At 44.3% G+C, this 22,184-nt stretch overlaps 1 protein-coding gene across 1 annotated transcript; it reads right to left on the reverse strand.

Moving 5' to 3' along the window:
* Positions 1 to 2,765: 2,765 nt before the first annotated feature.
* Positions 2,766 to 21,196, reverse strand: LOC137525549 (mas-related G-protein coupled receptor member D-like). The gene is made up of 2 exons (XM_068246677.1): positions 21,112 to 21,196; positions 2,766 to 5,811 (listed from the first exon to the last, which is right to left on the reverse strand). Exon 2 carries the CDS (start codon positions 5,768 to 5,770, stop codon positions 4,784 to 4,786), a length of 987 nt encoding a protein of 328 aa, XP_068102778.1. The 5' UTR covers positions 5,771 to 5,811; positions 21,112 to 21,196; the 3' UTR covers positions 2,766 to 4,783.
* Between the last annotated feature and the right edge of the window lie 988 nt (positions 21,197 to 22,184).

Below are 22,184 nucleotides of genomic sequence, written 5' to 3' on the forward strand. Positions count from 1 at the left end.
ATAGTAGAATATCAGTAATGTACTGACATTCTACTTAGTGAATATCTCCAGACCCAAATTCCCTTCGCACCCATTTTATTTGTACATAAGTTTAGACCCTTGGAATTTAAATAAATTACATATTTATTTATTTATGTATTTATTTTGGGGGGATAACTCCACCACTACCTCTCCTTTTAAACTTTTAAAAAATATTTTATCCTATACTGGCACCTTTGTTAGAACATTTACTTGTATTCATTCAAATAAATTGCATGCCTCAGAAGTATAGGTAGGTACAAAAGGTAGTAGGCGGGTACACAGGTTATGTGGACATATCGTGGTGGAGTGCTACTCATAATTGTAGCTTGTACTAGCAATACAATTAAAGATAGGAGCAGAGTACACATCCACTGCTAAAAAAAAGTATTTCAAAAAATTCCATAAAAAATTCACAGGCAGTCAGAAGGTGTATAGGTAAACCAATCCTATCTATACATGGGAGAGAGAGGGATATACAGACCAGTGCAGGCTAGGTGCAGGTCGGTTATCAAAAGAAGATCCACACAAATGCAACAATCCAGCAAATTGGCAATGATCGTTTGTGGGCCCCGAAGGGTCCCCTTTATCAAGTTCCAGGACAGGAGAAATGGGAAAATGACGGTCAAATTTTACTGTTCTTTTGTGAATATACCACAGTGTCTTTATGAATAAGGAATGCTGAAGTACAGTAGTAGGTGATGATGATCAGAAATCGGCTAGTAGAGTAAGAAGAGGAGGCACTCTTTCCTAGAAAACGTGTGATGTGCCCGGCTGTCCGTATACCAAACGGATAATCAGTAGTCAAGAAGTGAAGCCGGCACCATCAATGAAGTATCGTGCTCTTTTATTCGTAATCATCCGTCACAAAAAGATGCGACGTTTCGGGGGAGACCCCCTTTCTCAAGCAGGTGACAGGATGAGTATACATAGATATACAGCTCAATTTATATCTAACCACCATGTATGTAACCAATCATAGGTCTCAGATTTTAGACCAATCGCACAGTTGGATAAGTTGTGCGGACCTGATAGAGAACTAGCAAACAGAAAAGGAGCCAACAGAGAGTCAGACACTCACCTACATGTCCACAGCCCAGGACGGACACGCAGCGGTACTGCCATGTATGGAGGACGCCATCTGTCATTGCATGCGGCGCGCCGCTTCCGCGTTCCACTCTGGCTCTGCTTGTGCCCAGCTTTTCCGGAACTGGACACGTGGTGCTTCCCCGGCCGCGCGCCAATGTGGGAGATCCGCCCGCCCTCTGGGGGCGGTTCTTGGCCACAGATGGCGTCCTCCATACATGGCAGTACCGCTGCGTGTCCGTCCGTTTGCTAGTTCTCTGAGACCTATGATTGGTTACATACATGGTGGTTAGATATAAATTGAGCTGTATATCTATGTATACTCATCCTGTCACCTGCTTGAGAAAGGGGGTCTCCCCCGAAACGTCGCATCTTTTTGTGACGGATGATTACGAATAAAAGAGCATGATACTTCATTGATGGTGCCGGCTTCACTTCTTGACTGAGATCAGAAATCGGCTAATTACGATAATGAAACATTTTGCATAAAATTTCACAAGTACATCCAAAAGTTATTACAATTTGGAAATTCAATTGATTTTGTGTAATCCATTCATAATTTTGTGTAATTACATGTAATTTTGCTTAATTTCATGCCAGCTAATAGCATGACCCCTATTCTTTCTACAGTCTTCAACATTGCTACGCATGTTAGAGGAATAGAGGGAACAAATACAATAAAAAACAAAAAATACAAAAAGACCTTGTAGTTTTTGAGAAAATTGTTTTTATAATTCAAAGGAAAAAGGTTTTTTAAACTCCGCACCCGCACACCACACTCGCCAGTGTATATTGCCCTCTGATGTATTTATACATGTTAATTAGATCTCCTCTAAGGCATCTTTTCTCCGGACTAAATAAGTCCAGTTTATCTAACTTTTCTTGGTAAGTGAGACCTTCCATCCCTTGTATCAATTTTGTTGCTCATCTCTCCGCCTGCTCTAAAGCTGCAAAATCTTTCCTGTAATGTGGTGCCCAGAACTCAATTCCATATTACTCCTATTTGCCTTAGCCAGTAAAAGTGCTGCCACTTGAACGAAATGAATTACACAAACAACATAACATGCGCTGTGCAGCACAGTGCAACACACACGTTGCTAGTATAACACACTTTGTTCAGATAGCATAACACCTTTTATAAAAGCAACACACGTTCTGTGAGTATAATGCAAGTTGTGCTATGTGTGCAATGCACACAGTTGTTGTTTGCGTAATAATTACCAGTAACATTGCTAATTGCTGTCTCTGCCTGGCAGGTTTAACATACTTTTATGAATACACCCCATTGTTTCAAACTAGTATAACTAGAAAATAGCCCAGACGGGCTGAGGAAATGCTAATGCAGTTGGTGTGGCACCAATTTCCGGGAAAGCTAAATTAATCACTTAAAATAAATCAGGTATTCAATTCTTTGTCAACACTCTCTGAACAACCAGTATGCCCAGCTTGGTGGTTGAATTACAATTGCTAGCTAATATATACAAGTTGGGAATGTTTGGATGAGCTAATATAAGTGCTTTTTCAATGACAGACAATTATTATTATTAACATTGATTTATACAGTTCCATTATCTTCTGTGGCTACGCTTAAAGGGGAGTTTACTAAAATTCTAAATGGCACATATATTTTCCAGTAATTACTAGCAAATAGCAACACAAAGGATTTTTTTCACCTTTATTTTTTTTTTATGTGAAGAAAATATGACATTTACAGAGGACAGTTTTCACTGTGGGTATTACTATGGAGGACTGTGTCCAGCATGTCCAGCATACAGAAACAATCTTCACTGGCTGTAATGCTGTGACTGGAATCTGTTCAGAATGTTAGAAAGCAGAAATATAGCTTCAAATGCGTGTAAATAATCATGATCTGCAGCTGTGTGCCTGATCCTGTATGTCTCTCTCTGCCTTGCAGTGTAAAGTTTACCTAGAAACCTTTCTACATAGTACAGCTCTGCCTCCCCGCCCATGCCAACACAAGATGTTACAACAGTTTACAAATAAAGCATTTTTTTTTACACAGGCTGTGATATGAGACCTCTGAAAGTGCTTTCTAGTGTTGCTGGCTAAAAGATTTATAGGTATGTTGGATTTACAGAACTGTTTATTTGATAGTTGTTCTTTAAAGTAAGAAACACACATGAATACATAATATAAACATAAGTGTATAATACAGTGGTGGTGGACAACAAAAATGTTACAATGACTAATAGAATGTTTAGCAGAAAGTACAGCAATTACAAAACAAAGAGAGAATTCTAACCTTGCAGCTTACAATCTAAGCAAATTAGGGGTGGGTGGGTAATTGCATTTTTCAGTTCTAAATCCAAAGACAGTGAGATTTGGAGTCTTAGGCTCTGTACCCACTAGAGCAGAAAACGGACATAGCCTATGGGGAATCATATCCACCCCGGACTCCAGCCGGACCACGAAGGATCATCAAAGTGGATCATCAGAACAGACACTACACTGTCTATTCCCGCTGGCCGCACGTGCTCCGACACCAAGTGGAAACAGAGCCTTATTCTGCAAGATGCAGAGCTTGGTCAGTGGTGGAGGGGATGAGTGTAGGTTTGATTACATGCTGACGGAAGGATTAGGTAAGAACCACCACCTAGGCTTTTACCTGCTGGTATATCTGATGTATAAGAGCCACATGCTTACACAAAGTGATGGGTGCTGTGGCAGACAGGACACCTGTGTGAGGAGGTTTAAAGTAAACTCGAGATGAAATACATACTTGCCTGGGTAGAAGGATGCATAAGTGACTTCAGCTTACTGTGCAGGCACACAGTGAACCACTTATGCATGAAGAAGAACATGATCACAATCAGAAATCCCACAAGCTATTGGAAATCTGAAGTGTAGGGGCAGCATGCCAAAAGACTCTGGATCCAAAGGTTTTGAGACGGACTCTGGGGGTGACCAAGTTATTGGCAACAATCTGCTTAAGCTGAATGTGAACCGAGGCATATTTGACCACCAGGGATCCTCTTTTATCCACTTCAATAGCTCATTATGTGTGCTCTGCTAGTAAGGATCACCCCAATGTGTGATTTTGTGATTTGAATAGGGGTAATCATTACTACACTGTTCTCCTTCCCTGCTTAAACCTATTTTATGCTCAGGGGCGTAGCAATAGGGGGTGCAGAGGTAGCGACCGCATCGGGGCCCTTGGGCCAGAGGGGCCCCAAAGGGCCCTCCCTCAACTACAGTATTAGCTCTCTATTGGTTCTGTGATCATAATATTCACTTCTATAGATAATTTGAATAGTGGTAATCATTAACAAACTGTTCCCTGTCCCCTTCTTGCACCTCTGACACTGTAGTTGCCATTGGCAGGTTTTGGTATGCTGTATCAATTGTTATGTATAGAGTGCTTGGGGGGCCCCATTGTAAAACTTGCATCGGGGCCCACAGCCCCTTAGCTACGCCACTGTTTATGCTGTATATGTCTTGGTGCTTTAAATTAATTGTCTAATCTAGACTGCCTAATGGGACCCGTGTGGAATTTGCCGTGCACAGGAAGGGGGAAAGAGAAGGAGGAAGTCTTATGTAAACATCCTGTGGTAGGCATACAAATTACTTGAAGATGTTGATAGCTTCACAACCATTGCGTGTGTTGCTGGTATATTTACAATTCAAAGTAAGTAAGTAACTAACAACTGTATTCTATATTCTACAAATTGTCACCCGTACTTAGTTCTGAAACATTAGGTTTACTTTTGCTGTCCATCTGCTGACTTCCCAGTGAGGTGCTTTGCTCAGATGTATGAGCTGAGTCCTCTCTGAAGGCCTGTTCCAAAGCCTGAGTGGTGGAGACAACCTTGTTCCATTTGCCCACAATGATGTAGATGTACGGGTTGACAGAAGAGTTGAAGACAGAGCAAAGAGAGATCGCAATGTAGGAGGTTAATTTTGTGGATGATGTTGGGACAACAACAAAGAAAAATATCATCCTCACGAGTCTGGCAGGGACCAGGGAGATAAGATAGTTTATGATGCTGGCCACAACGACAATGTACAGTTTCAAAGGGCGGCACTGTGTAGAGGCTTTCTGGATCTGGATGAGAAGAATCACGCTGGAGACAATCAGGATTAGAGTCAAGATGAGAAAAAAAACGGACGTGACAATGTAAACTGTTGGCCGCACCTCGAAGCTAAGAAAACGTTCCAGTAATGCTATGAGCAGTGACAAGACCCACGTTACTGAGCACATTATGGCTGACAGGTGAGCTGGCCGACGGCATTTGTACCATATGGGAAAGCAGACCAGCAGACATCGTTCAAAGCTGAGTGTGCAAAGAAACAAAAGACTGGCGTTAAATGCAAAATTATTCAGCAATTCTCCTAACACACTTATAGCTTTGTCACTCTGCACGGGAATGTCTACTCCATTAAATAGGCAAAGGAAGTATAAGAAGACCACACCACTTCCAAACAGGAAGAGGAAGTCAGCAACAGCTAGGTTGAGGATGTAGATGGTCGACTGGTTCAATTTGATTCGAAAACTGAGCAAGAACGCCACAATTGTATTCCCAACTAATCCAACAAGGCATAGAATGACGATAACAAGGCATAAGGTTATTCGCATGGTCAGAGTTGAGATAACCATATGACTGGCGGACGGATGGGGATCTGTACTATTCAAACTTTGGTTGGACATTTTGTCAAGATATTATTTTATGACCTTTTATTTCCATTCCCCTGGTGAAATAAAAAGAATAATACCATTAAACTTGTATTTCAAGAATAAATCAGCCCATTAAACAGTTTAATCACCTTGAATTAAAAAATTGAATCACATAGGTTGGGTCAGATTCCAAACAATAACAAAGAATATGTGATTTAGAGTCACAAATAGACACTTCTTAAAGTCCTGATGAAAATTAAAAAATGGGGGGGGTGGCGGAGCAGGCATGTGTAAGAGGCTCTCCTCATGCCCACCAAACCCCCCCCCCCATTCTCCTCCATCCCCCTCCGTTATGAAGCAACAACCCCCAAAGCTACTTTCTGGTCAGGAGGGTCGGTGAAGATTGGGCAGGCGTATTGCTCATGTGCAGAGCACTTTCGGGCATGTGATCAAGGACATGCATCAACAGGCAGCCCCTGTGCAGTAATCACCCACCCTCCAGACCAGGAAGTAGCTTTGGGGGGTCGTTGCATCATAACGGAGGGGGGCGGAGTAGACAGGGCCGGAGCTACCATAGGAAAAAATGGGCAATTGCCCCAGGGCCCCAGAGCCTGTATGGGCCCCCAAGGTGTCCCTCCCCCATCTTAACTGTTGCTCCCCAGGTACTCTGCAGAGTCTGTTAAGTTGGGAGGTGATTGGAGGAGGGTCAGCAGACAGCTCAGGGGCCCAGGAGGGAAATTTGGCTGCAACAAAGGGCCTCTAATGACGCATTTTGGTCGGGGGGATGTCTGTTGGGGGGCCCAGGCTAATTTTTCCCTAGGACCCAATTGTTACTTGAACCGGCCCTGGGAGTAGAACGGAGGAGATGTAGGCATGAGGAGAGCCTCTTACACATACCTGCTCCCTTGTTTTTAAATTTCTATCAGGACTAAGATATCCTTTAAAAGCAAAAAACAATAATAATCACAAGGGCCACATTCCCAGTATACTTACAGTACATACAACTATGACTATACTTTTGATTGGCTCTGTGCTTTGATGTTACCACCACCCTGCCTATGACCATGCATCCACTTGCAGTGGCCTTTACATCACAAGTAGTGAAGAATATGATGATTGTGCTTTTTAAAACAAAGATATTTTCACAATTCAACTCTACATGATTATAAAGCAAGACCCACAGTGTGGTATAATAACAAATGCCTGCCTTGGCTGACAATCATTCATCATCTAGGGTGTGTACATGGGCTGGCTGAAGTTGCTTTGGGGTCAGGCATGATGGATCTTTACTGACCGACACCCCCTTCCCCACCACCACCACAGTACTCGGGCAACTTATTGTTCTTGTACCCCCTGCCTGCAGAAAGCCCCTTCATCATGTGCTGTTCATCATCACCCCCCCCCCCCCCCCCAAAAAAAAGTAGCATTGTCACCCTATGGATCTTTTCTGGATCCCTGCAACAATTATTGCATGCAGGCTCGGACAGTGTATGCAGGCTCGGACAGAGCCGCCGAACCACCGATGGTCCCATCAGTGGGCCCCGACTGCCCCTCCTCCTGGGGGCCCCAGAGCTAAGAGGAAGGGGGGCACAGCTTGGAAGGAGGGAATTGGGCACAGAGCGGCGGGGAGGGGGGGGAAGCGTCCCCCCCCTCCCTCACCTAGGGCCCCCCCCTTCCGCGCACCCCCTCCTCCAGAAGTGCAGCCAGCAGCGAGCGAGAATAGCTACAGAGATGATGCTATCTCGGCTCTGCTCCGAGTCCGCATGCCGCTGCCCTGCTGGTCTCTGACTGTAGTGTGTGACGCTGTCAAATCACGCTCTCGCAGTACTTCCTGCGAGAGCGTGATTGGACAGCGTCACTACAGGAGACAGAGACCAGCAGGGCAGCAGCGGCATGCGGAGCGGAGATAGCATCATCTGAAGCTGGTAAGCTATTCTCCGCTCGCTGCTGGCTGCACTTCTCGAGGAGGGGGGTGCGCGGAAGGGGGGGGGGCCCTAGGTGAGGGAGGGGGAGGGGGGAAGCTTCCCCGCTGATCTGTGCCCTCTGCCCCCCCTTCCAAGCTGTGGGGGACTTGCATTGTGTGGGGGTATCTCTGCCACCAACCTGATCAGGGGCGAGCCTGTGCGGGTGCTGCGGCTAGGGGGGGGGACTGTTACTCACTCACTCACTCACTAACTAACTAACTAAAGGGGGTCCCTGTCACTCACTACATCTACTGGTCACATATACCCCCTGGCTACCTCTACTGGGCACATATACCCCCTGGCTACCTCTACTGGGCACATATACCCCCTGGCTACCTCTACTGGGCACATATACCCCCTGGCTACCTCTACTGGGCACATATACCCCCTGGCTACCTCTACTGGGCACATATACCCCCTGGCTACCTCTACTGGGCACATATACCCCCTGGCTACCTCTACTGGGCAAATATACCCCCTGGCTACCTCTACTGGGCACATATACCCCCTGGCTACCTCTACTGGGCACATATACCCCCTGGCTACCTCTACTGGGCACATATACCCCCTGGCTACCTCTACTGGGCACATATACCCCCTGGCTACCTCCACTGGGCACATATACCCCCTGGCTACCTCTACTGGGCACATATACCCCCTGGCTACCTCCACTGGGCACATATACCCCCTGGCTACCTCTACTGGGCACATATACCCCCTGGCTACCTCTACTGGGCACATATACCCCCTGGCTACCTCTACTGGGCAAATATACCCCCTGGCTACCTCTACTGGGCACATATAACCCCTGGCTACCTCTACTGGGCACATATACCCCCTGGCTACCTCTACTGGGCACATATACCCCCTGGCTACCTCTACTGGGCACATATACCCCCTGGCTACCTCTACTGGACACATATACCCCCTGGCTACCTCTACTGGGCACATATACCCCCTGGCTACCTCTACTGGGCACATATACCCCCTGGCTACCTCTACTGGGCACATATACCCCCTGGCTACCTCTACTGGGCACATATATCCCTGGCTACATATACTGGGGACACTGGCTGTTTGTCATTATGTGCATTTACTGGTGAAAATCTGTCTCTTATTATGTGCATTTGCTGGTGAAAAGCTGTCTCTTATTATGTGCATTTACTGGTGAAAAGTTGTCTCTTATTATGTGCATTTACTGGTGAAAAGCGGTCTCTTGTTATGTGCATTTACTGGTGAAAAAAGCTGTCTCTTATTATGTGCATTTACTGGGGAAAAGCTGTCTCTCATTATGTGCATTTACTGATGAAAGATTGTCTGTCATTACGTGCATTTACTGGTGAAACGCTGTCTCTTATGTGCATTTAGTGGGGAAATGTTGTCAGTAAAAATCTTTTGTCAGTAAATTTTTAGGTATTTGTCAGTAAAAAGTAACGTGAAAGGTTGGTAACACTGGCAGGCTGTGCGGCGCAACGGGAAAGATACAGGCAGCCCACCTCACGCTTGGGCTTGGCGGGGGGAGGAGCCGACGACAGCGAGCAAGAGTAGGTTGGCCGCAGGCAGCCATAAATACGCAGTGTGTGACTGCGTCGCACTCGCAGAGCCTCTCAGCCTGAGTCAGTCCAGAGACTAGCACACTTGCAGGCAGCCAAAGCCAGCCAGGAGCAAGCCAATGGAAGAGGGGTAGGAATGGGGTATCGCATGCATGCGTAAAGAGGTGGAAGGTGTGGGTGTGATTAGGCAGGACATGGGTGTGGTTATGTGGTTGGGCGTGGTTAATTTAACCACTCCCATAGGCGCCAGAGAAAATCTTGCACCCAGGTGCCAGGCACCCCAGGCTCACCCCTGAACCTGATTGCATTGTGTGGGGGTATCTCTGCCACCAACCTGATTGCATTGTGTGGTGGTATCTGCAGCCAACCTGATTGCATTGTGTGGGGGTATCTGCAGCCAACCTGATTGCATTGTGTGGGGGTATCTGCAGCCAACCTAATTGCATTGTGTGGGGGTATCTGCAGCCAACCTGATTGCATTGTGTGGGGGTATCTGCAGCCAACCTGATTGCATTGTGTGGGGGTATCTGCAGCCAACCTGATTGCATTGTGTGGGGGTATCTGCCAGGGCTGTGGAGTCGGAGTCGGGGCAATTTTGGGCACCCGGAGTTGGAGTCGGAGTCGTGGTTTCAGAAACTGAGGAGTCGGAGTCGGAAGATTTTTGTACCGACTCCACAGCCCTGGTATCTGCAGCCAACCTGATTGCATTTTGTGGGGGTATCTGCAGCCAACCTGATTGCATTGTGTGGGGGTATCTGCCACCAACCTGATTGCATTGTGTGGGGGTATCTGCAGCCAAACTGATTGCATTGTGTGGGGGTATCTGCCGTCAACCTGATTGCATTTTGTGGGGGTATCTGCCGTCAACCTGATTGCATTGTGTGGGGGTATCTGCCGTCAACCTGATTGCATTTTGTGGGGGTATCTGCTGCCATTTGACTACTTGATGAATTATCATGAGGCATGTAACTACTTGAATATTTTATCTAAAATGTATCTGGTCAGACCTAATCTCTGTGAATAACGCCGTCGCCGCTACTTATTTTGTGTCTTGTATTTTTTTTTTTAAGTCTGCCCATGACTCATCATGACCACGCCGATGTTCCAGTGCGTGGTGACACCCATTTAGTTTCGCTGCGCGCGCCGCATTTAGACATATCCCTATTGGAGACTGTCCACAGAATTGCTCACAATCTATTCCCTACCATAAAGTCATGCAAAATTTCTAGAGTACATGTGTATGTGAGCCCAAAATGGGTGGGGGGGGGGGGGGAGGAGGACAGGGGGGGGGGCCCAGGCTGAAACTTCCTTGGTGGGCCCTTGGTGTCCCAGTCTGACCCTGAGTGTATGCTTTAGGCCCAGCTGTGCTCCATAGAGGGTTGTTTGACATTTGCCTTTCTGGTGGTGTGTGAGAGGGGGGGGGGGGGATTTAGATTCTGTCATAGACTAACATGCATATAACAAAAATGCCCATTTTCTTTAAAATATTTGATCCTTCACAAAAGTTTCGATCATTAATTTTTGTGTTTTTTTTTTTGTATTTGCTCAATGCAGACATGTTGCCTGGATAAGAAGGCCACTGTTCTATTTGCCCATAAATTTCTTGTCTCATTTCCTCTATGTTATCTGCAATAGGGCACTCCGATTTATTGCACGGTCTGCAACTAGAGTTCATTCTTCTGAGTTTTTGTTTTTGCAGCACCAAAGATAGCTTATGGCTCAGCTTGTAGCCTGCAATGTTTTTGTTTAGTTTTTGTTCAGTCCAGTGCTCTTTGAGCAGGAAGGGATTGAATTTTCATAAAAACTGTAATGTTATAAAAGCAAAGACCACAGAACTGGGGAGTTATAACCAGGTTTTGTTATTTTGTAATAGAGTTTACTTTGCTTTACTGCCCCCTGAAGCAAACAAAAAAAGAAAAGTTTTTCCTGTACTCACTAAGCTCACCAGTAGGGGAAGCTCTTATCAATTAATACATTTTCATGTAATGACAAAAAAAAGAAAAAAAGAAAGAAGTAAAGGGAAATAAAAGATTAAATATATTTTTATAGTCAAACCTCACGAACTACTGATCTATCTCCTAAGCAGTGCTGGTTATGTCCTATAACTCTTTTTCCACTTTTTTTAGATATTCAAAATGCTCGAAAATCAGTGTTTATCGTGCAAATAAAAGGAACGAGGCCAGTCTTATTTTTTTACTATCCACGGGCCAACATTTTTGTGGCTCCTCTTTCAATATACAGCAAACACCACTTCCGGGTGCAGCACTCCCTCGTCTTTCCATGTGTGATCACAGTGTGTATACAGTACACAACCCATGCATGTGCCGTTCCTACAAACCCCCTTCCATTCCTTGTGTAGCCCCAGGGTCAGGACAAAGTTCTTCAGCACTAGAGGTGGAGATTCCACTGTGCACTCCCCCACATCTGAAATGTGCACCGCCCCAGTATAGGTAACACATGTGCCCCCAGTATTAGGAGGACCCCTTGCCCAGTTCAGATAGCCAGATTGGGCCCACAGTATTAGGTACCCCCCTTCCCTCCAGAAATAGTCAGATGTGTCCTCAGTATTAGGTAGCCTCCCCACCCCCAGTAACAGCAAGATGTGCCTCCAGTATGTGCAGGCCCATCACACACCCCTTGTGTGCAGTGACCCCTCTCATTCCATGTGCAGGCCCACTTCTGCACACAGAAAACACCCCTTGTGTGTGCAGTGACCTTCATCTCATTTGTTGTGCAGCCCTACTTCATTATGCAGCAAACACTGTACTATACTTCTGTATACAGCACCCCCCCCCCCTCCCCAATTACTTGCGTGGTCCCACTTCTGTATTCACGAAATAGCACTTTCATATGCAGCCCCCCCTCCCCCTCATCTACTATTCCTTGTGTGGCCCCACTTCTGTGTGTGCAACAGCTCCTCTACCATTCCATGTGCAGCCCCCATTTGTATATGTAACATCCACATACAGCAGCCCTCCTTCAGCAACAACTCCCTTGCTCAGCATTTACAGTCTTCACTTCCATATACAACAATCCCCTTTTGTCGATCCTCCTCCTCCTTGTGTTGAGCAAGACCATGACCTATGTGGACTTTACAAAAATCCAGCCCTGAGGAGGGATCCAGATGGTTTTAAGGCTCCAATTTCAGCAGGGAGCATTTTTTTTCTCAGAAATAAATGTCAGAAAGAAGACTTTATACAGTGGGATGCAAACGTTTGGGCAACCTTGTTAATCGTTATAAGTTTCCTGTATAAATCGTTGGTCGTTATAATAAAAAAATGTCAGTTACTTATATCATATAGGAGACATACTCAGTGATATTTGAGAAGTGAAATGAAGTTTATTGGATTTACAGAAAGTAAAAAAAAAAGAAGTGAAATCAATATTTAGTAGATCCTCCTTTTGCAGAAATGACAGCCTCTAAACGCTTCCTGTAGGTTCCAATGAGAGTCTGGATTCTGGTTGAAGGTATTTTGGACCATTCCTCTTTATAAAACATCTCTAGTTCATTCAGGTTTGATGGCTTCCGAACATGGACAGCTCTCTTTAACTCACACCACAGATTTTCAATTATATTCAGGTCTGGGGATTGAGATGGCCATTCCGGAACGTTGTACTTGTTTCTCTGCATGAATGCCTTAGTGGATTTTGAGCAGCGTTTAGGGTCGTTGTCTTGTTGAAAGATCCAGCCCCGGCGCAGCTTCAGCTTTGTCACTGATACCTGGACATTGGTCTCCAGAATCTGCTGATGATACTGAGTGTAATCCATGAGTCGTTCAACTTTAACAATATTCCCAGTCCCTGCACTGGCCACACAGCCCCATAGCATGATGGAACCACCACCATATTCTACTGTAGGTAGCAGGTGTTTTCTTGGAATGCTGTGTTTTTCCTCCATGCATAACGCCCCTTGTTATGACCCAATAACTCAATTTTAGTTTCATCAGTCCAGAGCACCTTATTCCAAAATGAAGCTGCCTTGTCCAAATGTGCTTTAGCATACCTCAAACGGCTCTTTTTGTGCTTTGGGCGGAGAAAAGGCTTCCTCTGCATCACTCTCGCATACAGCATCTATTTGTGTAAAGTGTGCCGAATGGTTGAACGAAGCACAGTGACTCCATTTGCAGCAGATGATGTTGTAGATCTTTGGTGCTGGTCTGAGGGTTGACTCTGACTGTTCTCACCATTTATCGCTTCTGTTTATCCAAGATTTTTCTTGGTCTGCCACTTTAAGCCTTAACTTGAACTGAGTCTGTGGTCTTCCATTTCCTTAAAATGTTCCTAACTGTGGAAACAGACAGCTTAAATCTCTAATACAGCTTTCTGTATCCTTCCCCTAAACCATGATGGTGAACAATGTCTTCAGGTCATTTGAGAGTTGTTTTGAGCCCCCCATGTTGCTACTCTTCAGGGAAAATTCAAAGAGGAGGGAAACTTACAATTGACCCCCTTAAATACTCTTTCTCATAATTGGATTCACCTGTGTATGTAGGTCAGGAGTCACTGAGCTTACCAAGCCAATTTGAGTTCCAATAATTAGTTCTTAAAGGGAAGATCCGCGCTGGAAATATAAAACAAACTGCACTTACCTGGGGCTTCTTCCAGCTCCTGGCAGTCGTTCTGTGCCCTTGTAGCAGCTGTGGCGTCTCCCGGTGTCCAGCGGTGAAGAAGCCGACCTCGCCAGGTCGGCTTCCGGGTCGGCTTCCAGTGCGCTTCATGCCGCGGGTCACGTGGTGTACGTGACGTCATCGGGCATCCACTGCGCCTGCGCAGTAGAGACCCGATGACGTCATGTACACCACGTGACCCGCGCTGTGGAGCGCACATGAAGCCGACCTGGAAGCTGACCTGGCGAGGTTGGCTTCTTCACCGCTGGATACCGGGAGACGCAGGAGCTGCTACGAGGGCACAGATCGACTGCCAGGAGCTGGAAGAAGCCCCAGGTAAGTGCAGTTTGTTTTATATTTCCAACGCGGTACCCACATTTATGCACCTGCCTAATTTCATTTAAACAATTATTGCACAGTTTCTGTAAATACAATAAACTTAATTTCATGTCTCAAATATCACTGTGTGTGTCTCCTATATGATTAATTTAACTGACATTTTTTATCGTAACAACTAATGATTTATACAGGAAAATCATGACGATTAACAAGGTTGCCCAAACTTTCGCATCCCACTGTAAAAATTGAGTATTTTTAAAGTGGACCTAAACTCTTGCACAGGACAGAAGTAAAAATAGAGAAATGTACCCTGTATGTATTTAGAGAGTATAGCCTGTTTAATTCCCGATCATTAGTGTCTAATCACAAATTGTAATCTGATCTCTCCCCTGTGTCACATGGCTGCCACGGCAGAGATGGCAGATAACTCATTTGAAAGCACAGGGTGTAAATATGTCTGCTTCCATGAATCAGGAAGTAGAAATAGTGCAGATTTACAGTATTTTAGAATTTGTATCAGCTGTAACAAAATACATGTTTTTTTGTTAAAGGTTATTATGCTGTTGTTTATCTTTTAGAGCAGAGAAGACATTCTGAGTTCAGGTCCACTTTAAGCAGTAAGCCTAAGATGAATCCACCCAGGGCCCGGACGACACAGAGGCCCGAGAGGCTTCGGCCTCTGAGCAGCAGGTCATCAGGTCAGGATGGGGCACTTTCAAAGGCATTCCAATCCTCAGGCAGTCCAGAAAACAAAAGATTTTTTTTCCCACAGTCCTGAGAGACACAGCTAAGGGAGCGAAGATAAAAAGCTCTTTGCACAGTTGTTTTGAAAGACTGCAACTGATAAGGAGTCATACATATTTTAGATTAGTAAGATTGGTAGACAGTTCCTTGTTTGTTTTTTTAACTCTTCTTCACTGATTCTGTCAGTGATGTCATCCAGCTGTTCCCACAGGAAGCCGCCCAGTCAAGCATGGCTGTCTGATGGTGAATGGAATTCTAAGGGGAAGGAGAAATGTATGTGTGGTGTGTGTGTATGTGAGAGAGAGCAGCCCTGCGCCCCTTCCTCCATCCTGAACCTGTGCTCTGGAAGTCAGGGAGAGAGGCTGTAAAGGCTTCTGTACTTCCCCCTACCCCCCTCCACTCCTAGTACTGTTAAGCACCTGGACTTACAGAAATGACACTGCAGGGTCCTAATGCTGCCATGCTAGAGTAAAGGCAGCCATACATCCAGCAATGATGGGCAGATTTCACCAAGAGACAAATCTCTCTCTAATCCAATCTGATTAGAGAGAGATCTGTCAGATGCCCATACACCTCAGACCGATTCCCCATCGATTTTAGCATGACATCTCTTGAGAATCAGACAAGTCACCTGCTTCTGCTGCATCCACCACCACCCCCTAGTGTATAAATGTGCCCCCCAGTGTGTATTTATACATAACCTGTCCTGTGTTGCCCGCCGTGCTGTGCCCATACGTCTTCCGCTCCTCCATTTGCGCTTCACACGCCGCTGGCATTTAGCACACGTGACATCACACATGCGCCACACACTATATGCTGGTGGCATGTGAGCCACAAATGGGACAGGAAGAAGCTGAAGACGGATGGGCACCGTGTGGTATAAACGGCACAGGACAGGTAATGTATAAATGCACACATAGGGGAACATTTATACACTTAAGGGAACAGCACCAGGGGTTTTGTCACGTCCATCACTTGCACCACTTTACAAAGTACATAGTCATGTCACTGACTGTCCTCTGATGCTCTTACTTTCTATTCTCTGCCATAGTCATAATCTAATCTTCTACCATATTAATATTATGTATTTATATAGCACTGACATCTTCTGCAGCACTTTACAGAGTACATAGCCATGTCACTAACTGTCCTCAGAGGAGCTCACAATCTAATCCCTACCATAGTCATAGTCTAATACCCTACAATATTATATAGCACTGATATCTTCTGCAGCACTGTAGAGAGTACATAGTCATGTCACTGACTGTCCTCAGAGGAGCTCACAATCTAATTCCTGCCATAGTCATAATCTAATGTATTAATATCTAATAATATTAATAATCTAATAATATTATTATGTACTAGCTGGACACCCGGTGTTGCCTGGGTATGTATTTGGCTAGTGTTGGCTCTGCCCACTTTTCCTAACCCTAACACACAATTACTTAATGACCAAGTAATAATTTGCAATGAAATAAAATTAATCTGATTGGTTGTGGCTCCACCCCTTTTCTGAATTTTCTACCCCAATCACCCAATAGCCAACTGTACCTGGTGCAGGTGATTAACAGTGGAAGAATGGCAGCAATGCAATATTCCCCTTGAAAATCAATAGGTTAATTTTGATTGGCTTTTATAGACTCCACCCACTTTTCTGAATATTAATCTTAGTCACCCAGTAACCAACTGTGCAAAGTTTGAGAACCCTACCATTAACAGTGTAAGAATGGCTCCTGTTTACATTTTCCCAGTAAAATTTGTATTTGTCTCCGCCCACTTATGACCCGGCGTTACCCGCTTATGTATTTGGCTGATGTTGGCTGTGCCTACTTTTCTAACCCTAACACACAATTAATCAATTACCAAGTTTGTGATCTTTGCGGTGTTTGGCATCAATCATTTGCATTGAAATGAAACAAATCTAATTGGCTGTTTGTGGCTCCACCCCCTTTCTGAAATTGAACCCTAGTCACCCAATGATCAACTGTACCAGGTTTGAGGCTTGTGCCATTAACAGTGTAAGAATGGCAGCAATGTAAATATTCCCCTTGAAAATCAATAGGTTATGGGAATACCTTTTTGGTTATGGGAATAAAAAGTATCCTATACTTTATTCCAGGTAATGTACTATGTGTGTGCCAAATTTCATTCAAATCCGTTCAGCGATTTTTGCGTGATCGAGTAACAAACATCCAAACATCCAAACTTTCCTATTTATTATACTAGCTGGTCGCCCGGCGTTGCCCGGGTATGTAATTGGCTAGTGTTACCTCTGCCCACTTTTTCTAATCCTAACACACAATTATTCAAGGATGACCTAGTTTGTGAGCTTTGCGGTCTTTGGCATCAATAATTGGCATTGAAAATCAATAAATCTAATTGGCTGCGGCTCCACTCCTTTGAAAATCAATAGGTGAATTTTGATTAGCTTTTGTAGGCTCCACCCACTTTTCTGAATATTAATCCCAGTCACCCAGTGACCAATTGTGCAAAGTTTAATAAACCTGCCATTGATAGAGTTAGAAAAACAAAAGTTTGCTTTCTTAAAACAGAAAGAATTTGCGATAATTCAGGTTGGAGTGAGCTTAAAATGTCTCCCAGTGCATCACTGTTGAATATATGCAAATTAACCATTGTTACCCTTAAAAGCTAAACACACCTCCACAACTGCTGGAATGCAATGATGTGTCAGTTTGTTAATTTGTACAGAGCCATAATAATCCAACATGCATACAGACTGTTTTGGATTGTTTGATCCTCATCAGTGCATACCATGGATTAATTTGGCTCTATGCAGTAGGGCTTGTAACACCGAGAGGTACAGACACTAACCAGCAAGCTCATGGTGACCCAGAACTCATTGACGTATTTAAGGGACTACAATGGTTCTAAAAGCCCCCTTACTAAGATGTTAAGAAAAACAAAAGTTTGCTTTCTTAAAACAGAAAGAATTTGCGATAATTCAGGTTGGAGTGAGCTTGAGATGTCTCCCAGGGCATCACTGCTGAATATATGCAAATTAACCATTGTGCACTTAGAAGCTAAACACACCTCCAGTGTAACAGTGTAAGAATGGCTGCAGTTTACATTTTCAAGTGAAATTTGTATTTGTCACCACCCCCTTTTTGGTTATGGGAATAAAAAGTATCCTATACTTTATTCCAGGTAATGTACTATGTGTGTGCCAAATTTCAGTTTACATTCTAGAAGTGAAATTTGTATTTTTCTCCACCCACTGATGTCCTAATGTTTCCTGGGTATGTATTTGGCTGCTGTTGGCTGTGGCCACTTTTTCTAACCCTAACACACAATTGTCAATAGTCAATGACCAAGTTTGTGAGATTTGTAGTCTTTGGCATGAATAATTTTCATTGAAATGAAACACATCGGATTCGCTGTTTGTGGCCCCACCCCTTTTCTAAATATTTAACCCCAGTCACCCAATGATCAACTGTACCAGGTTTGAGGCTTGTGCCATTAACAGTGCAAAAATGGCAGCAATTAAATATTTGCCTTGAAAATCAATAGGTGAATTGTGATGGGTTTTTGTAGGCTCCACCCACTTTTCTGAATATTAATCCCAGTCACCCAGTGACCAACTGTGCAAAGTTTTAGAACCCTACAATTAATAGTGTAAGAATGGCTGCAGTTTACATTTCCCCAGTGAAATTTGTGTTTGTCTCCGCATTGCCCAGGTATGTATTTGGCTAGTGTTGGCTCCACCCACTTTTTCTAACCCTAACACAAAATTACTTAATGACCAAGTTTGTGAGCTTTGCGGTCTTTGGCATCAATAATTTGCATTGAAATAAAATAAATCTGATTGGCTGTGGCCCCACCCCTTTTCTGAATTTGAACCCCAATCACCCAATGGCCAACTGTACCAGGTACAGGTGATTAACAGTGCAAGAATGGCATCAATTAAATATTCCCCTTAAAGATTAATAGGTGGAGTTTGATTGGCTTTTGTAGGCTCCACCCACTTTTCTGAATATTAATCTCAGTCACCCAGTAACCAACTGTGCAAAGTTTGAGAACCTTACCATTAATAGTGTAAGAATGGCTGCTGATTACATTTTCCCAGTAAAATTTGTATTTGTCGCCACCCACTTATGACCCTGCGTTGCCCGCTTATGTATTTGGCTGGTGTTGGCTGTGCCAACTTTCCTAACCCTAACACACAATTAATCAATTACTCAATTACCAAGTTTGTGAGCTTTGCGGTGTTTGGCAACAATAATTTGCATTGGAATTAAACAAATCTGATTGGCTATTTGTGGCTCCACCCCCTTTCTGAAATTGAACCCCAGTCACCCAATGATCAACTATACCAGGTTTGAGGCTTGTGCCATTAACAGTGCAAGAATGGCAGGTTTGAGGCTTGTGCCATTAACAGTGCAAGAATGGCAGAAATATTCCCCTTGAAAATCAACCAACTGTACAAAGTTTGAGAACCCTACCATTAACAGTGTAAGAAAAACAAAAGTTTGATTTTTTAAAACAGAAAGAATTTGCAATAATTCAGGTTGGAGTGAGCTTGAGATGTCTCCCAGTGCATCACTGCTGAATATATGCAAATTAACCATTGTACCCTTAGAAGCTAAACACACCTCCAGAACCGCTGGAATGCAATGATGTGTCAGCTTGTTAATTTGTACAGAGCCATAATAATCCAACATGCATACAGACTGCTTTAGATTGTTTGATCCTCATTGGTGCATGGCATAGACTATTTTTGCTCTGTGCAGTAGGGCTTGTAACACCAAGAGGTACAGACTAACCAGCTTGCTCATGGTGACCCAGAACTCATTGGAGTGTGTAAGGGACTACATTGGTCCTAAAAGCCCCCTTACTAAGATGTTAAGAAAAACAAAAGTTTGCTTTCTTAAAACAGAAAGAATTTGCAATAATTCAGGTTGGAGGGAGCTTAAAATGTCTCCCAGTGCATCACTGTTGAATATATGCAAATTAACCATATTTACCCTTAAAAGCTAAACACACCTCCAGAACTGCTAGAATGTAATGATGTGTCAGCTTATTAATTTGTACAGAGCCATAATAATTCAACATGCATACAGACTGTTTTGGATTGTTTGATCCTCATCAGTGCATGATTAATTTGGCTTTATGCAGTAGGGCTTGTAACACCGAGAGGTACAGACTAACCAGCAAGCTCATGGTGACCCAGAACTCATTGGAGTGTGTAAGGGACTACAATGGTCCTAAAAGCCCCCTTAATAAGATGTTAAGAAAAACAAAAGTTTGCTTTCTTAAAACAGAAAGAATTTGCGATAATTCAGGTTGGAGTGAGCTTGAGACGTCTCCCAGTGCATCACTGCTGAATATATGCAAATTAACCATTCTACCCTTAGAAGCTAAACACACCTCCAGTGTAACAGTGTAAGAGTGGCTGCAGTTTACATTTTCCAGTGAAATTTGTATTTGTCTCTTTTTGGTTATGAGAATAAAAAGTATCCTATACTTTATTCCAGGTAATGTACTATGTGTGTACCAAATTTCATTCAAATCCGTTCAGCCGTTTTTGCGTGATCGAGTAACAAACATCCAAACATCCGAACTTTCCCATTTATTATATTAGTAGGATTTATATAGCACTGACATCTTCACACTGTACAGAGTACATAGTCGTGTCACTGACTGTCCTCAGAGGAGCTCACAATCTAATCCCTGCCATAGTCATAGACATATTTTCACTATAGGATTGTTTGGGGGGGAAACCAGTTGACTTATTAGTATGTTTTGAAGATGTAGGAGAATATGAAGTATCTGAATGAAATCTGGGGGAACTTATATCTGGCTTCCTATAATGGGGGAACCTATACCTGGAGTGATACTTGGGGCCCCTATACCTGTACTTAGCTACCTAACCAGGGGGCACCTATATCTGGCTACCTAAAACTCATAGCAACAAAAAGACTTCAAGTGATCTCCACTACTGATGATTACTGTATGTGTGCCAAATGCAGTCCTGTGGAGCAGCTCACTATATACACCACCCTGTAAAGAGGCACAATAACAGAGATGTGGCCGATTTTAGGGAGTGGGCGCACTTGGTCAGCTCAGCCTCTGTTGGTGGTAGAACTTGTCCCGGCCCTGAATCCACCATCTGATCTATCAGTAAACAAACCCCATATGTGGACACTCACCTCCAGCTGTCGGGATGGGATGCTGTAGATGCAGGAACAGATTTCAGGATATAACACAGAGAGATGCAGAACACCAGCCAGAAACTGAACTCGTATTTACATTTGGGCCCTACTGTTATTTCCTTCTCCATGGTGGGTGTGATATGCTCCTGGGCGTAGGAAGGGATTTACTTACATTAATAGATCAGTGAAGCCAGCAATTACCATGTGTAAACATATGGAATGAAGTTATTAGATTGTTGACACATCATCACCCACTCTACAGATGATCACTGATCAGGACTGGGAGCAAAAATATCTCACAGGAATAGAAAGGTTTAACTCTTTCCCTGCCGAGGTCCCATCCCTGATTTCCCCTCAGCTGGCCCAGAGAAAGCTTTTCAGTTTATTGCATGCACCAGTCAAACAGACATTGCAGTCTAAAGGCGCGTACATACGCCCTACTGTAGCAAATGACGGGTCCGTCATACCCTCCCACTGGGCGGACGTTCTGTCGACAGTAAGACGTGTGTACTTGCTGTCGGCAGACTGATAAGACTGTTTCTGACAGATCCGCTCAGCGGATCTGTGAAAACAGTCTTATCAGTCTGCCAACAGACTGTACACACGTCCTACTGTCAGCAGAACGTCCGCCCAGCGGGAGGGTCTGACGGACCCGTCATTTGCTACAGTAGGGCGTATGTACGAGCCTTAAGGCCCATATACAATTAGTTTTTTTCTCCTGTGTTTTCTTCTAGGTGATAATGTTGCATCCTCTATTTAGAATAACTTTTCAACAGTTTGCAAATAAAAAAGTACCAACACGTAGGCAGAAAAGTACTTTCAAAACTATTTTAAAGTGATCCTTAAGTCAAATGTAAAAAATGAGATTTACTCACCTGGGGCTTCCCTCAGCTTCCAGCAGCCGATCGGTGCCCTCGCAGCTCCGCTCCGATGTCCCAGGACCCGCCGGCGAGCACTTCTGGTTTGGCCGTCACCGGCCGACAGGCATGGGAATGCGAGTGATTGTTCGCGTTCCCAGCCTGTATATCGCCCCCTATGCTGCTATTGTGGCCTCCTCCCGCTCGCCGGCG

This window comes from Hyperolius riggenbachi, chromosome 7, assembly GCF_040937935.1.
Source record: "Hyperolius riggenbachi isolate aHypRig1 chromosome 7, aHypRig1.pri, whole genome shotgun sequence".
In the NCBI taxonomy this organism is placed as follows: Eukaryota; Metazoa; Chordata; class Amphibia; order Anura; family Hyperoliidae; genus Hyperolius; species Hyperolius riggenbachi.